Here is a 17,845-nt window from a genome sequence, read left to right as displayed (position 1 = left end):
TTTTATTAAACTGTTGTTATGTCTGCGCGTTTCAGTGTATTTTTCCTTTGCAGACGAGACCTTATCTGCTGTCAGTAGATAATAAGCTACTCATCTACGAAATGCTCTTGAAACCAATTTGGACATACGGGATTCAACTATGGGATTCGGCGTGTGACTCTAACATAAGTATCATACAGAGGGTTCAAAATTACATATTGAAACAAATATTATGAGCACCTCAAAATCAGGACTGTCAAAGAAGAGATCAAGATCTGGAGTATAAAATACATTAAAAGGATAGAAATGCAAATCTCAAATTCCAAAAAAATATTTCGGAGTAAAACGGTTTCTATGACCAGTTAATTCATTTCATTCAATTAGATATTAAGAGCTTTAAAATTATCTCTCAGTTGGGATAATTATAGGTAAACCTAATCTACAGCTGTTATGGCGTGCGGCGCGAATTAATACAACTTACAAGTCATGAATAATCATATTTAGACGTTTATAGTATACAATTATTTATGCATTAACATAGATTATGCGTACTTTTGGGGAAAGTGTGCTGCAATGCATTGTATATAACAAATGTGTTACTTTGTTACCATTAGCCTGATGATTAGCTGAGCCGTGGTTGGAACGAACCTGACTTCACTTCTCAGCTAAACAACATCACATCTTAAACCTTTTGAAAAAATTTAAAAGGAAAGGTTCCTGGGTCATCGAGGTGGTAAATAATACAGGACAGTTTCACTCTTTATTAACTGTTTGCATACAACATTAGCTAATTAAATGTTAACTACTATGTAATAAAAATACTGACGAGTGTGCCTTCGTGTGGCTGCACACTCGGGGCATAACCCCGACGATTTAGTAATCACCACGCTTATAAAACTAAGAAGGCCTGAGTAATAAAAATATATAGCCTTGATTCGTACAGTCGTTATATACATTGGGTATAGGAATTCAAAATGAAAAGTAACCTGATGATAGTAACATTTGCAATCCTGTAGATGATCTCGGAGGTAATGTATTATAATAATAACAGGATTTGATATTCCATTTTCAGATTAATCAAAGATAAAAATTGTCTTTGTCTGTGCTGATATTTTTCAACAAGCACCGTTTGACAAAGTACGATAGCTGTTTCACGAAGTCTTCAATCATCAATTTATAGAATAACTGGCCTATTTTTGGGCTAGAGACGATAAATAGACGAAAATTTAAATATAAAATATATTAACTTTTTGCTAGAATCTTCTCCTTGTGCTTCCCTTCAACTTCATAAATTGCTCGATCAAGTTTTCTGTATCGCAATAGCCAGTAACGAAGCATAGTTTATATCAAGATTATAGATCTATTATAGCTATATTTATTTATTAACACTTCGTTGCAGAACAATATAAAAATTGAAAATAATTAAATTAAAAGGCGGGCAACTGGCGGCCTTATCGCTTTCGAGCGATCACTTCCACGTAACCACTAAGAGCAAAGAAAAAATTTATTACATTACACAAGTTAGGCAAGAAGCGAAAAATTATTTAAACAGAAATATTTTTTAAGACAAACCCACCGCCATGCTATAGAGTATAAACAAAAGTATTCGCGGCAGACTATCAACTTGCGCCTTGACCAAGAGTGACCTACTCTAACATTGCAATTGCGGATGGCTACCACTTTAGTTTTAATCTGTGGAGAAATTATTTCTCATGATAATTATGCAAACGTTGGCGTTAGTAATTTACCATAAGACAAGATATTATTGTTTCTGATTGAATGCTTACTGTTATATACGCATGTGAATCCCCTTTTTTTACATTTACTTCCCGGAATAACTTACTCGTTAGTTGCTAGATTCGAATCAGTTATTCTAATACATATATCTATCTCTATCTCTGTATAGTAATAGTAATAAAAATAAATAGAAAATTAAAACAAGAATTGAAATGTACGTGTGATGGAAATAAATAGTTATTATTTCATTCATAAATTTAATTTTACTTAATTTCAAATATCAATTTGGATAATGGCTTTTTCCTAATGAGCGGATATTTTCCATTCTTAATATGAATTTAACAATCTTACATCTTCAATGCAATAGAGGTCCATCCTCCTATTTTCATAGACATTTTATACAAAACCATTTTATCAGAAATTATTAATACAACACTAAATGCTTATGGCAATTCATTAAATATTCAACGCTTAAGTGTCTGTGTAATATGTTGAATGGGGACATATCTAAGAGAACTTATAAATAGTTTGATTGTTTAAGTTTTGAAATGCACCTAATAACCAAATACATTCCACCCACACAGACTACTAATAAATTTTACCGTTACGGATTTACATAGAAATTGCTTTAGCTATTAAAAATCACGGAGCTCAGCTATTATTACTAATATGAATCAATCATTTTTCTTCAATTCTGGGTCATAATGTCTTAATCTCGTTTTGTTTTTATTTGCTCTCGGGTTTGACAAGTGAATGTCAATGTCAACTTACAATGTATGAATTAATCCGTTGCATAAACTTAGATTATTTATAAATATTAGAACCGTGTACATAATCCTTAAGACACCCGTACATAATACCGTCCATTTCATTATGTATTATACTGTATAAATCTTTGAAAAAATACTTATGTCAAAAATGTTCTTAATCTCCCTGAACTATTGTCTATTCGATGAGTGAATATAACATACATGGGTTAGTAGGGCACTATTGTAAAAACAAGAGAATTATGTTTGTTTTTTTTTACTTAGTCTTAAAACAATCGATGGAGTAAATATATAAAGTAACATGTAAACAACACGCGGCCTTAATATGAGGCCCTCTTATCAATAATCAGGACCAGTTTGAATATTAGTCCACTTCTGTCTGATCTAAATACACATAATAAATTCAAATTAAATCAAATAGCGTGTTTATGAATACTTAATCAGTCGCAGTCAGTGTTGCGATGACAGTTTATATTGCTAGTAACGATTTAATTAAACTTTCTAATTATTACTATGAATTACAGATTATGTAGATTAAGTACAGTTAAAACTATAATTCAATTAACATTTTAAGAAAAGCTTCAAACGAAATATTCGATTACAAGAGATACCTATAGAAGTTTTAATTAAAAGAGATATGTACATTACTATTAGAGAGAGAGAGAGAGAGACATAAACTTATTAGAGAGATACATGTCATGAGATATTACTAAAACTTAATCTTTTTTTTACGAAATTTATGTTATGATTAGCGTTCCTAATAAGAATTTGTAATATGTAAATATGGACTTTTTTTAAATTTTGTCCTAGTAAGTATTAATATTTGTGTTCATTGACAATATTATTCCAGTCTTTAATTCAAGATAATCTGCCAAATTAAAATAGAATCGTTATCCTACCCTACTATTTGAACTTGACTATGAAATTATTTACACGGTAGAGCAATAGTTTGAATAAATATGTACAAAAAGATGTTCGATTCCATACAGGTTGAAGAAGAGTCACTCTTTCGTGTACCCTCTATGAAGCACATAATTAATCGTTCTTGAATGTTTGTACATTAACTTTAGTACTATTAATACTTGTGACATCTCCCCAACGATGTCGTATTGAAAATGTTTATCCAACCAAAAGAGATAAGATTCACACACGTACATATTTATTTTTCTATTCTGCGATTTTTGTAGAAGCAGTTACCCTGCGATTATTCTTTCTAATAATAATATAAAAAAACAATAGTTATTTCAGAGTAATGATCTATTTTATATTAACACTTACTACTATCATCGGCATATGCATCTATATCACACGCAAAAATATTTAGGGTGCGCAAGATACGTGTAAATGATGCTTCTTTGAGTAGGTTTGTAGGCGCCCGAGGCACTGCCAGCAAATGGCATACGCAGCCCCAGTCTCTCCAACATTTCTGCATTATAAAGTTTACCCCTAAGGATCTTAAAAAAATATAACGAGATAGTAACGTCCCTCCTTACCTCTAGCTTGTTATATCCAACCATACCCAAGACAAACAAAGTTAAAGACAAACAAAGGTTACCTTACTGGATAAATTAGGTAAACTCCATACAAGATAATAAAAATTTAACAAAATTTTATTTGAAGGTGGGCAATTGGCGGCCTTATCGCTTTTGAGCGCTCTCTACCTGCCAAACACTGTGTATTTAATTAGTTAAGCTAAGCAAATAGTGAAAAAATACATATTTATGTAATACATATGTATTTTTTCACCACTTGCTTAGCTTTTTAGTTATTAAGAAAAAACTAGAACTAATAAAGAAACTATGAAAAACTAAACAGTGCACATGAATCACGATAATATCTCTCAGTCTCACGTCAGCTAGTAGTTAGAACGAAAGTTAGGGATTCGATTTGGACAGGTAATATTTTTACAGAAGAAATTTAAAGGAAGATAGAGAAGGATTTATAATAATGTAGGAATTGTGTACTACGCTATAAATAGTCTGCCTTGTTCAAGTGTAAGCTCAACACGATAAATTGTAGTGTGGTAATTAAAACACGTCTGGAGTTTCAGTATGTAACCTGTAATATACGGTGTAATATACCGCCTTTATACTTGAATGCGATTCTAGGTTCTACATTTGATCATTAGTCCTTAATTTGCTTATGAAATATCATTAAATAAATCAATGGCGCTACATCCTTTTCGGTCTGGGCCCGATTTCTGTATCTGTTTCATTCATGTGTGCACGCTCCTGACTTCTTGAGTCTAAGACAAGCCGGTTTTTTAAGAACGTCTAAAGGTATCTAATAAAGGTAATTAAATAAGAAAGATAAGAATATAAGAAAATAAATTAAGTATTTACAATAGTCCTAACTTACTTAATAATAATTAGAAATTCATAATTGGAATCTTAAAAATAAATTTATAAGGACAAGAACATTTTCTTGTTGTGATGCGATACTTATTCCTTGGGTGAAGCATCAGGTCTGAGGTGACGACTGACGGTTAATATCTGGTAGTTGTGCCAAATCTTTACTCCGAAACAAAATCGAAGGAAAGACTCTTATATTAGAGCCGTTAATTATTTTCTGCCTGCTGTGCGGCCGCACAATCTTTTATCCTTTTATTAATAAATAGATACCGAAATATTTTTTACATGAGAAACGCATACAGTTTGCCACAGTATCACGAAATCCTGTGAGACGTGGTAATTTCCCTTGAGGTACCTACTGTTTTAGTGCTTAGAAACTGAATATGATAAAATATCTACTGTGTATTAGCAAAAGTTTAAGACGTTTTAATTTTGGCGTGAGAAAGTAGCTGAACTGTATAATCATGTCATATTATAATTAAATGGAAAGAGGCAAAATACATCAAATTAAGGTCACGCATCTCTATTGTCTATAATAATAATGAAATAAAATTAATTCATTTCATTTTAAGAAAAGTATATACATATCCTGAGGCAAAAGGGTTTTGGGAAAACACACTTTTTAATATACCATCGTTTATGGTTCCTCGTCTGTAGTAGGGAAGAAGATAATGGAGAGAAGAGAACGGAATAAACCCTGATACAAGTATACGTAAGTCAGGCTAAGCGCTCTCTATTTTTTAATATAACCCATTAAACCTTCAGAATTGAGAATCCAGCTTATCAAATTTACACTCATAATAAGTATATTTTTTTTTATTTTGACTATATTAAGCCGTTTCATAAATATTTGCTAATTTTCCAATTCTTAATACCATGAAACTTAATCTTCTATATTAATTTACAGTCCCGTAAAGTTCTTCCCTCATCAGCACCATCAATCCAAAAATATTATTGTCCCTGTATATGGCCAGCGTTAACGAAGGATTCCGGAAATAATTACGTTCGTCCTTGATTTTTTATTCTTATCACAAAGGTCAATAGTAACTTCTTCAATAAAAAGCATCATACCTAGTCTAGCTTAGTTGTACAGAAACTCGACGCATACCATACACTCTAAAAATTACAAAAAATATCTTAGTTGAAATATCCCTAATTCTCTGGCACAATTCCTAAAGCGTTGAACTAAATACCTCATAGTGATTACCGTCGAATGTAACCGCAGTCAATCAGCCGAGGTATGTGCACCGAATGAGCTAACTGTTACAAATTTAAATGATTAAGCCAATAGATTATCTGGTAGGCGTTAACATTACTAAACCGGAAACATGCCCAATCTCAGCTAACAAAATAAAATAAAGGTTGGTTTTGACATTAGCCCGGAAACTGCAATAAGAATTTTTAAACCACAGATCCCTTACAAAATGGCGATTTAAGTTACTTGTGTATTGCTCTGTTGTTTATTTTTTTTTTGATTGTGGAATTTTCTAGAAGAGAAAAGATAGTATAAGGCCGTAATGTGAATACTTAAGTAATTAACTACTTTGCAAATCGGATCGAAAATTTTACGCTGACTATGATGTAATGTATACGTTCATAGGTACTCTATCTATGGCACAGAATTCAGATATATGAGGAAGAAGAAAATAAGATATGTTACTAAAATATATGTATGCTTGCCTAGATAATCTCATCCATATGTTTATTTCAGAGATAAAAGAGGGCAGGAGACCCTAGACACCCGTGTCGGTTCTATTTCCTTTCAATTATTTCTTAAAAATTATTTCAAAGCGGATGCAACGGAATAGCGACAGTAAAAAGAGACAGAAACATTAATTCATATGATTTAACATGGGAGAAAATGAGATAGATAAACTTCTTTCGAATCGTCGTGATTTCAAACCGGATGCAGTGGAAAAAGAGAGACAGAAACATCAATTCATAAGATTTAACGTGGGAGAAAATGAGATAGGAGGCATTATACAGCCTCTCTTTACTGTCGCTTTTTTTTGATCGAATTTCAAACTTTCGTTGTTTTAGTTTTTGTCAAATTAAAGATTTATATTAAACTTATAAATTAAAATGTATAATTAAAATATACTGTTTTTAAAGAACACACACATTTAGATAGTGGAAAATGATTAATTTATATTTGATTAATTATAAAAACTTTGTTTTTGAAGGTTTCACTTCTACCATGTGTGAATTGCACAAATGTTTTTTTTTGGCTACGTTGATAAGCAATATAAACCATCATTAAGCAACTTTTTTATAAAAAGTTACCTTTTACAGTTTAAGTAATAATACTCGTATGTTTAAATTATTGCAAAATTAAGTAAATTATATTACTAAGATGAACAAGACATTTTTTCTATCGCTCTACATTAAACATAGATTTTAATTAATTCATGATACAAAAAAAGGTAGTTATAGTTAATTTGACTACCTTCGTATTTTTGAGCACACTTTGTTTCATCTGACATATTGATATCTGTGAAACACATTTCCACAACTCAATTGCTACTGGTAGTCGTTTACTTTGAGAAAATGTCTAGTAGTGATCAAGAGGAGTGGCGGAATTTAATCATAAGAAGCATGTTAGTGAATCTAGCACGTAAGTTTTGTGATTATTTTGAATTTTAAATGACGCGTTTTTCTCATTATTGAATATGCCGAACTGAAGTCGACTTCAATTCTGGAAAGAGCGAAGAACTTAGCGAGATAATGAAAAACACACATTGATTGTTTTTTTGAATATTTTATACATAAACGTGGAAATAGAATTAAACTAATGTTGGCTTATGAAAAGGGAATAGCGATGCATTCTTTATTTCGTTTTACTCACAATTTCGACTATCATCGTCCATATTAAGTTTGAATCGGTGAAATGAGCGTGTTTATGTTTTGTTTTTATTTAATTACTATGCGGGTCACTAAGAATCAAGTGTTAACCTGCCCATGGACTTAACGCAGCCTTTAAGAGGCTAATGTTAGAAAAATGAGAAACAGACGTTCGTAGATACTTAGTAATCAATGTACGATATTGTTTACGTCATTGTTCTAGTCTCGTTTTAGCTAATTCAACTGTTGATCGGGCTTCCTGGCTTAAATCATTAGCATATAGAAAGCCGTTGCAATTTTTTAAAGTATTTTATTACTTCCATTATGTCAATATTTACAGCTTTAAGTTCTCCACAACGAAAATCGAAGAAGGTATGCTTCGAAGCGCCACCTACTCCAGAACTTACCGTTGAGTATGTTCGGTTGAGGAATAATGACGATGCAGTGACAGAGCCTGAAGTACTAGAAGATTATATCAAGGAACTCAGAGCGAAAAATGAAGCGAAAAAAAAGCAAAGTATTGTAGATGACGACATGTCTACTGATGACGACATGTCTACTGATGACTTGGAAGAAAATCATGGTTTGTTTTATATTGATAAACTTGATAAGATTTTCAAAAGTATTAGCTATGTCTTCTGTCTCTGTTTTATTTGTATTATTCCTTACCCTGTATATTAATCGCTTATTAAGAAACTCATCTTAGACCTCTATTTAAACGCACTGCATAACTTTTTACATTTGATTTTTATGCGTATTTATATATTAATACTTACACTCGTCCATAAATATCATGAGGATATTTCCGGAAGAATTGTCGCCCGGGCCCGGCGAAATATGCCAAGACCACCAGACGTAAGTTTAAGCAAATAAAGTCCCTTTTTGTAAAGATTAATAATCATTGTCTGTTCTTGAAAACTAAATGCATTTTCGAGGATTTCTACAAAAAAATAATACGTTTATGAACTAATACTAATAATTTTTCAGAGCTTTGCTTACATTTGCTGACAGAGGGGGAAGGGGGGATAAATTGCAGTAAATTAAAAGTAAATTTGCTTACGTAATACTTAAACGGTCGCAAACTAGGACTTATAAGTTATCAAACTAAGAAATAACTTTATTTATTAATAATTCCCTTCGGTTGTAAGATCAAATAAAAGATTTAGATTTTTGATACTGATTCATGCAAGTTTGCTCCAAGTCCCACGTGTTTACAGATGCCGTTGACATCACAGAGAATCGTTCCATTGAAGAGGTGCGGTGTAGGACGGCTTCATGGAAGATCAGTCCCATACAAGGCTTCTTGGACTCTCCTCACGATCCTGCCTTACTTAGTAAGTCACCATCAAAACATCAACGAGTAACTTATTCCAATCAGACGCATCAATCTCCGACGGTCAGTAAGTCACACTCGGAGGTGCAACGAATGACTGATTCAAGTCCAACTCTATTACGGACGCGTACAAAATCAGTGACTGATTCAAGTCAGGCTGCTTCATCGCCAGGTCAGCAAACAACCCTGCGTCGATCTTTACGTATAAGGGAGAAAGAAGAGTTACGATCTATGAATTTATCCAGAAGCCTTTTAAGTTCCCGCAAATCAAGGCAGAAAAAGGTATCCAGGAGTCGAAGTCCTGAGATAAGGCGTACGGTCAATACCAGAACGATAGGTACACAGACGGTGGACTATTGGTTTAATATGTTGATGAACATTTCTTATGAGTACGACATTACTCCACGGCAACAGGCTAAATGATTGTTAAATCTCTAGGTCTGTTTTATATGAGATAAGGGGTGGATCAGTTTTTTAAAGTATTTTTTTACTTCAGATTTTTTTTAATAATTTCTAAACAATTTTTAATCTTTCGTATGCTCCGAGCTAGCGGAATTATCTATAGGAGATAAACGAATTGTCAGTGGGCAAATAATAAATACCTACACTGATTTTAATACGAAATATTAATGGAAATACATAACACATCATCACAGACATCTTGATCATGACGAAAAATCAGCATATGTTTATTAATATAATATATATGTTACTTAGTTTTTGTTGTTTCTTATCTTTGACTTTATTTTTTATTTGTAAGTTTTTGTTGTCATTGTGAATATTTGTATATCGAAATCTTTGATTGAAAATAATTTAAAAACAGTAAAAAAAATGATTTTCATATTATGTTCTAATAAATGTACAAATAATCGAAATCTTTTCTTTTCAAAAACGAAAGTTTATCATTTCTAAACTTATTCTAGAGATACTTACATGTTATGTAAATATGGTTTGGTTTAACATAGCTTAGGATTTGTTCCGATAAGTGTTTTTTTTTTAGAATAGCATAACAATTGTCATAATAAAACTAATCATTTCATATTTATGAGTCTCATCAGGAGTTTCCTATTTCTTAATCATTAATTTACGCTAGTGCCTAATCGATATGTAATTTAAAAATGAGCATTTCTCACAACCACAAAATTAAATAATTAGAAAATCCCTACGACATTAGATAACTGATGATCTGTTGAATCAAATTGCTATAAAACAACATTTTAGAATAGTTTTCGTCATTATCAGAGCGCCCGTTACGCAGACAACATGAGAATAATACTGTTGGTGAGTACTTTAAAATATTCCTTAATCCAAGAACTTTTTCAAGCAAAATTCCATAGACTAAATCTAGTAGCTATATTTAGTTTCTTATTCTTCTAAGTAAGGTAAAATTTTTAATTAGGTTTACGTATGTTTTCAGACTACGTTTGCTGCGGTATACCTAGCGTCTACATCTGCTATACCTATAGTAGATGGGCAAAGCAAAGATATAGTTTCGGGTGTATTTATACCTGCTGAGACATTTAATCACTTGCAAGGTCGAAAAAGCGGCCAAGATTCTTCACTGGAACAGAGGAGCGGAGATCCAGCAAGTCAAAACAATGTCCAAGTAACCTCCAATAGCCCAGGCCAGCAACCAACACAACAGAATGTAATTGTTAACCAACAACCAAACGCGGGTAATGCGCAACAGGCAGTCATGGTTAATCAACAACCAAATCAACAGCAAGTCAATCAAACCCCTCAGCCAGTATACGTCAATCAGCCTAACCAACAGACCTACGTAAACCAACCCTCACAAGGGCAAACCTTTATTACTCAACCTGGTCAACAGACGTATATCAGCCAACCAGGCCAACAACAACAAACATTCATTACGCAGCCAAGCCAACAAACATTTATAAGCCAATCCTCACAACAGCCCACTTATGTAAACCAGCAAGGCCAACGTATCGTATTCAGTCAACCCAGTCAACCAGGTCAAACACTGCTCGTGGCACGACAGCCTCAACAGACGTTTATCATGGCGTCACCACAGGGCCAGCCCCAACAGATGGTAATTCAGCGTGTAAACCAGCCTTCAAATCAGCCGACGATGATCCTGGCTACTCAACCTAATGGTCAGCAAGTTTTATTGCAACAACAACCAAACCAAGTACTTGTTTCTCAACAGCCCAACCAGCAGCCAACAGTTTTAATGTCTCAGCAACCAAATCAACAGACTTTCTTAGTTCCTCAGCCTGCCGGGCAACAACAAATCGTGGTTGGACAACCGTCAAGCCAACAGCAATTTATCGTTCAAGGTCCACAAGGACCATCAGGCCAGCCACAAACAATATTTGTTACTGGACCACCAAATCATCAAACCTTCTTTGTTCAACCGTCCCAGCAGACAGGACCACAGACAATTCTTCTCCAACAACCAGGCCAGCAACCAGGTCAACAAACTATTTTAGTACAGCAACCCGGACAGCAATTACAGTCGAACCCGCCAGGGATAATGGTTCAACAACCTATTCAGTCAATGTCGAATAGCAATCAAGGCAATGTGATCACGCTTGTGCCCAATCAAAATAGTGGCCAAATTTTGGTTCCAGTTCAACAAGGAAAATAGTATGTCGAAATAAATTTTATGAATAAAAAAATACTCATTCGTAAATAGTTTTATTATTTTACATTTTAGAAAGAAAATAAATAAAGAAGAAACATTTATTTCATTAAAGCACTCACACATATATATTAAGTACATAAAAGAATTACAAAGACCATAATTTTTATCCAAAAAGGGCCCAATTCAGCTTCACTGATTTTCGGTGGACCCAAACTATCTTGGACAAAATAAAAAAAAACCTATAACCTCTACCAAAATTAAAAATCTAACATTATGGGATATTAAAGTGATAAAGTATATTAAACTTAAATTTAATCGCACGCTATCGCCAAGTCCTGAATACAGCAGAAATACATATAATATAGTACGTATATTACACAAATTAAGAAACTTTACGATAATATGTATTTAAATTTATAAGACTACATAAATATGAACGTGGAAGTGAAGTTTGAATTATAACTAAAATAAAATCTTAAATACTGATTTTTCGGATTCTTTTCTTAAAATATGAAGTAGCAACTTTTCGTTTCATCATTTTCTGTAGTTGGAATGTTTTGATACTGTCAAAGTCAAGCTGTCATAAACAATGTTTTGAATTGTTATCAATAATCAAATAGCAGAGTCAAACGTAAACAAAATGGCGGCAGCGTAGGCCGAAGGCTTTGTGCTTGATTTATAATACCACTTAAAAAAAACATATTGATTGTGGTGTAATTGAAAATTAAACATGTCGTCAACAGAACCATCTCAAAATAAGACATGGGAACTGTCCCTATACGAATTACATAGAACGCCGCAAGAAGTAATAACAGACGCAACGGAGATAGCCGTCTCCCCGCGTAGTTTGCACAGTGAACTAATGTGTCCAATATGTTTAGATATGCTGAAGAAGACCATGACGACAAAAGAATGCCTACATAGATTTTGTTCAGATTGCATTATAACTGCATTACGGTCTGGTAACAAAGAATGCCCTACCTGTCGAAAGAAGTTGGTTTCAAAGCGGTCTTTACGACCCGATCCAAATTTTGATCTACTTATATCTAAAATATATCCAAGTAGAGATGAATATGAAGCTCATCAAGAGAGAGTGTTGGCTAAGATTAATATGTCCCATTCTCAAGCTTCTCTTGTGAACTCTATCACAGAAGGAATCAAATTACAGTCTCAGAATAGGCCTCAACGATCCAGGAAAAATCAAGAAGAAAGCAGTGCTAATAGCACATCTAATGTTAATGGAAATAATACTGATCCTCCACAAAATGGAGGAACAACAAGTGTTTCAAACAATAGAGAAGGTTCCTCATCTACAGGAAATCCTACCCCATCTGGTCAGTCAACATCAAATCCTGCATCTGTAAGAAGTACACCATCTCCAGTACCATCAAATCTGAGTTCTGTGTCAAAAAATACTAGTACAACTAAAAGGGCAAAGTCTGTGTTAACTTCAGAGAGAAGTGAAGAAAGTGAATCCAGTGATGGCAGGTTTGTAATTACGTTTTGATGTCATACTCCATAAAACATTTAAAAAGTAAAAAACTTAATAGCTAAACGTGAGCTGTAAGTGAACCTTAATAATAGAATGTTTTCTTGTATAAATCAAGTGCATGTACTAAGAACACAACATTACATAAACACATATTTGAAGTGTGGCTTATTATAAATTTCATTTTAATATTTTATCACTTTATACCAACTTATTCCAGAACAGAGGGTGAAAATTCTATGGACACAGAGGGTGAGGGGGAAGTGCTGAATCCAAATGAGATTGAGCTGGTTTTTAAACCACATCCAACTGAAATGATGGGTGATAACCAGCTTATGAGAGCTTTGAGAGATAGCTCTGTTCGATACTTGAAGACCACAGCAAATGCTTCTGGTAATTTAAAAATAATACATTGTACAGTTGCTTCTATAAATATTTTTGCTATAATGATTTCAACTACAATTCTAATATGACTTGAAATTAATTACAGTTGATCACCTGAGCAAATATCTTGCAATGCGGCTTACACTAGACCTCGACACTGAGTTACCTGAAGCATATCGACTTCTCAACTTCTGTATCTATGTTGCACCAACACCTGGACAGTTTGTGCCATTAGCAGGAGCACAGACATTAAGGCAGATCAATGATAAATATTGGAAGGTATATTTTAATGCCATTTCAAAATGATTAGTGAATCATTGCATCAATTAAAATAGTACTATAAGCAAAAGAGTCTATGAGTTCTCCAATCTGTCGTAATAAAAATACTTTTATGGTTCGATGGTCATTCCGATGAAGGTTAATTAAAATTTGCATGTCTGAACTTATAACAAACACTATTTTGCTGTATTTAAATTGATAAGGCGTAGGATAGCTCTTCAATTATGCAATATTCAAATAGGCCTATCTATATTTACAGAAATATGTTAAACCACACAGATTAAAACTATTTTTGTTTCAGGTAAACAAGCCCCTTGAAATGTATTATTCTTGGAAGAAAACCTAGGAATAAGCAAGCTGCAATCAATTTGCAGCTATAGTAATAATTTATCTAAGAAAAATCAATAAATTTTATGTTTTTAGGCAGACTATGTGATACAACTATATATTTAGTTTAGTGAAATTTAAATAATCAGCAACATAGTTTATTGTAATTACATTATAATTTACCTACCCTAATTAAGTAAGAATTGAATTCATATATGCAATTTTTTAAATAAGCAATAAGTTTTCGATTGTAATAATATTAATGGAATCTGATTAATTGTATGTAAACTATATTTAAACTTGTATTTGCTGTATTTCAATAAATATAGAATTTTATGTATTTCATATATAATTTTTAAGTAGATTGAAATGTAAACCACCCAATTAATATTAATAATTTATTATGTCAATATATACAACAAAGCATTGCTTTAATAAATAACAAAAAACTGAATACCATAATTGTTGCTGTAAAGGCAGGTATCGTAGAAAAAAATATTTTGTAAAGGTACATCACAAATTATACTGTACTATTGATGCTTAGGTGGTATGAAACGGAGTCTAAATGCAAAATATTCTCTTCGGAGGGCTTTGGTAATATCAAGCTTTATTATTTTAAGTGTGTCTGCTATCTCTTCTCTGCTTCTATCTTCATGTGCTGCTACCAGTCTCTCCACTGCTGCAAAGTCCAATTCTTCTATTCTTTCGGCTTCATCAATAAGACGACCCACATCTTTTAAATAATTATGAAAAGAAACGCTATCGGCATCCATCGGATAATTCAGTAACCTTTCAGTATGCTCCCAAAAGTCTAATGCTCTTCTTCCATGCTTCATATTACTAGAAAACATGAAGTTCCTAAAAAGTCGTCTCCCTTTTTCATCGTTCAATACATTTTCAATTTTATCGGTGAAACGATCTAAATCTGTTATTCCTTCCAGGTCATCACAGCCGCATACGGCAAAACATTTATCCATTTTCTTGGTACCATTTGTTCACCTTGACTTTATCGATCTCAGTAGTAATTTCTCCATAACTTATAGTTTAAAAATATCAGTTATTACTGTTCTAAATTCACAGACAACACTTCTTATTTCTATTAATTTCTTACACGTGAAAAGATTTCTGCCTTGTTTACAAAAATAGATTTATTTACTACCCTTGTAAGTTGTTCACTTGAGATTAAATTTTAATAGTTACGTCACTCTGTCAAAAACATGTAGTGCAGATGCGCATGTGTTTTCTAGCCTGTGCCTGGGTGATTTTGGGTATGAGGATGAGCCAAAATCACTTGCTACAGGCGTGATCCACTAACGCTTAATAAATTAACCAATGTATAGGAATGACATATGGTTACGCTTTGCCACATGACCATTAATTCCTTTACGAGTTAGTGGATCTAAAACTTATTTTGTCTCAAGCCCCAACTCCCAAGTATCACCAATACAGATTTCAGATTTGATCGAGATTAGATATTTTGAACTTTATAGGTATTTCTAATACTTTGACTAAGATAGATGTACATTAAATTTTATTAAACGGCGGTTGCCACAGTTTTGTGAAACTAGTATTACTTTTTAAATAAATTGTTAAGGCTAAGGCCTACCCCTCATTTCATGTGCTATTTTACTTTAAACAATATCATCAATCAATCAGTTTTAATATTTTAAAATAATTTTTAATTTCAGTAATTCCAACTACAAAACCTACTTACACAAAAAACTCTATATCTTGGCCAGTTCTATAATGCCTTTTTTTTGTATATGACTAGTTACATTTAGATACATCTAATTACTTCCGTAGTATTTAATATTTGTAGAGCGCATCTTTTGTTCATAATACCAATGTGTATAATATTTCAATAAAGTATTCAAATATTTTAGCTAAAGTATGCAAACAAAATGTATTTTTTGTTAACCGTTACATATTTTATTATACAGTCATGAACATTAACTTGAGCTTGACTTGATGCATTTCTTAAGAACAAAAAGCGAGCAGTATCGTTGGCACAGACTACTAAGTGTAACGCCGCTTGTAGTTGTTGTTTATATGTGGTCTGTGCAGGGTTAGTTATCTGCTACCAGAGTAAAAGATGCTGTCAAAAATATTGTGATTTGAAATCGGCCATTTTGCAGGTTTTTCGGTGACTGTAACACGTGTTCGGTAGGTTACTCAAATAGATTTTTAGATAATTGATGTTAAGTGATCTTGTGTTATTTTACAGTATTAGGAAAGAGGATTTTGTTTCAGGTTGCCAAAATGGCTGTAGCTAAAAAGCCAGTTGCTAAAAAAGCTCAATTACACCAGAAAACTGGTAAGAAGGGTGTCAAAGGCGGTAAAATCCGTGGTAAAGGTCAAAGAAGGAAAATCAATTTGAAATTCACAATTGACTGCACACATCCCGCCGAAGACAGCATTCTCGATGTTGGAAACTTCGAAAAATACTTAAAAGAACGTGTAAAAGTTGAAGGCAAAACCAATAACCTAGGCAATCACGTTGTCATCGCTCGCGACAAGACGAAAGTAGCCATCAGCGCAGGTTAGTAAAGTATATTTAATATGTGTTTAAAGTGTGATCATGGAAATATAATTCTATTTATGAAATCTTAATTCTTGTTAATGTTTAGTTTAGGTCATGACTTACGGCATATGTTATGAGCATAATATCACTCCAAACTGGCTAATTAAGGTCATTCAGGAATTTCTATTTAATTTTTATAGAGAAATTAGTGCACACAAATTCATTGTAATCATTGTAGGTTGTCTGAATATGTATGTAACTTGAATACATATACTTAAATAATCTTTTCCAGACATTCCCTTCTCCAAGAGGTATCTAAAGTACCTGACAAAGCGTTACCTCAAGAAGAACAATCTGCGTGACTGGCTTCGAGTGGTTGCCTCAGCCCATGATTCATATGAATTGCGTTACTTCAACATTAACGCTGACAGTGACAATGAAGATAATGAGGATTAGACCTTTGATTAATATATAGTTTTACACTATTTTGTCTTTTATTTGTATCATATTCATTTCATAAATAGAAATAACCAAAAATATATTCTTTAATGAAAAACCTATGACATTTGGTTTATATTAATATTTCTCTACCTAAGGACTAGCATTGTTATAATTTCTGAAAAACAATTTTGTTTTACTATTTAACTAGTTTTGCACACAAAATTCTAAGAATTAGACTTAGGTATGTTCTGAATTACAAAGTTTTTACATTCTTTTGACAGCCACTATTGCAGTCATCAGTTTCAACAATTCCAATACCTATTTATCATGAAATGGCATACATCAATATTTTTTAATAGACATATGCCATTCTTAGTCTAAGGGTTGAACCTCATCTGGCAGCACGGAATCGCTTTTTCCGTCGCCCTTTCTTTGTCGCTTAGAACTGCCATTTGCTAGATCGAGACAAAGCATAATGCGGACAAAATGCAATGGTCGGCAGGGAGATCCCGGAACGATTCGCCTTTTTGTCTGCGGAATGCGAAAGCGCGCGTTCGCATGCGGCAGCATAATGCAGCACGTGGTAGCACAGGCGGAACAAATGCGATTCCGTACTGCCAGATGAGATTCAACCCTTAAGAGCATCTTTCTTCTATGGATTTTAATTGACAACCACAAAAAATTTGGAGAAGTTTGTTAACCATTGTAAATGTTTAGGCTGAGGTAAAATTTTGGCTAATTGAGTCAAATATAATTCATTTGTACATTGTATTTTATATAATATCATG

At 33.0% G+C, this 17,845-nt stretch overlaps 3 protein-coding genes across 4 annotated transcripts; all 3 read left to right on the top strand.

Moving 5' to 3' along the window:
• The first annotated feature begins 10,242 nt into the window (after positions 1-10,242).
• LOC111000124 (putative mediator of RNA polymerase II transcription subunit 12) lies at positions 10,243-11,650 on the top strand. The gene is made up of 2 exons (XM_022269479.2): positions 10,243-10,289; positions 10,426-11,650. The coding sequence occupies exons 1-2, from the start codon at positions 10,272-10,274 to the stop codon at positions 11,617-11,619; spliced, it is 1,212 nt and encodes a 403-aa protein (XP_022125171.2). The 5' UTR covers positions 10,243-10,271; the 3' UTR covers positions 11,620-11,650.
• A 586-nt stretch (positions 11,651-12,236) lies between these two features.
• LOC111000157 (E3 ubiquitin-protein ligase RING1) lies at positions 12,237-14,378 on the top strand. The gene is made up of 4 exons (XM_022269514.2): positions 12,237-13,104; positions 13,326-13,498; positions 13,596-13,768; positions 14,070-14,378. Exons 1-4 carry the CDS (start codon positions 12,347-12,349, stop codon positions 14,112-14,114), a joined length of 1,149 nt encoding a protein of 382 aa, XP_022125206.1. The 5' UTR covers positions 12,237-12,346; the 3' UTR covers positions 14,115-14,378.
• A 1,752-nt stretch (positions 14,379-16,130) lies between these two features.
• On the top strand, positions 16,131-17,101 carry LOC111000118 (60S ribosomal protein L22). 2 transcript variants are annotated; one of them, XM_022269470.2, is made up of 3 exons: positions 16,131-16,258; positions 16,346-16,634; positions 16,909-17,101. In XM_022269470.2, exons 2-3 carry the CDS (start codon positions 16,355-16,357, stop codon positions 17,070-17,072), a joined length of 444 nt encoding a protein of 147 aa, XP_022125162.1. In that variant the 5' UTR covers positions 16,131-16,258; positions 16,346-16,354; the 3' UTR covers positions 17,073-17,101. The 2 variants fall into 2 exon arrangements, with proteins under 2 accessions (XP_022125162.1, XP_022125163.1); XM_022269471.2 differs by having other exon boundaries at positions 16,149-16,258; positions 16,331-16,634.
• Positions 17,102-17,845: the final 744 nt, after the last annotated feature.

This window comes from Pieris rapae, chromosome 10, assembly GCF_905147795.1.
Source record: "Pieris rapae chromosome 10, ilPieRapa1.1, whole genome shotgun sequence".
In the NCBI taxonomy this organism is placed as follows: Eukaryota; Metazoa; Arthropoda; class Insecta; order Lepidoptera; family Pieridae; genus Pieris; species Pieris rapae.
This window is presented reverse-complemented; position numbering and strand designations above follow the sequence as displayed.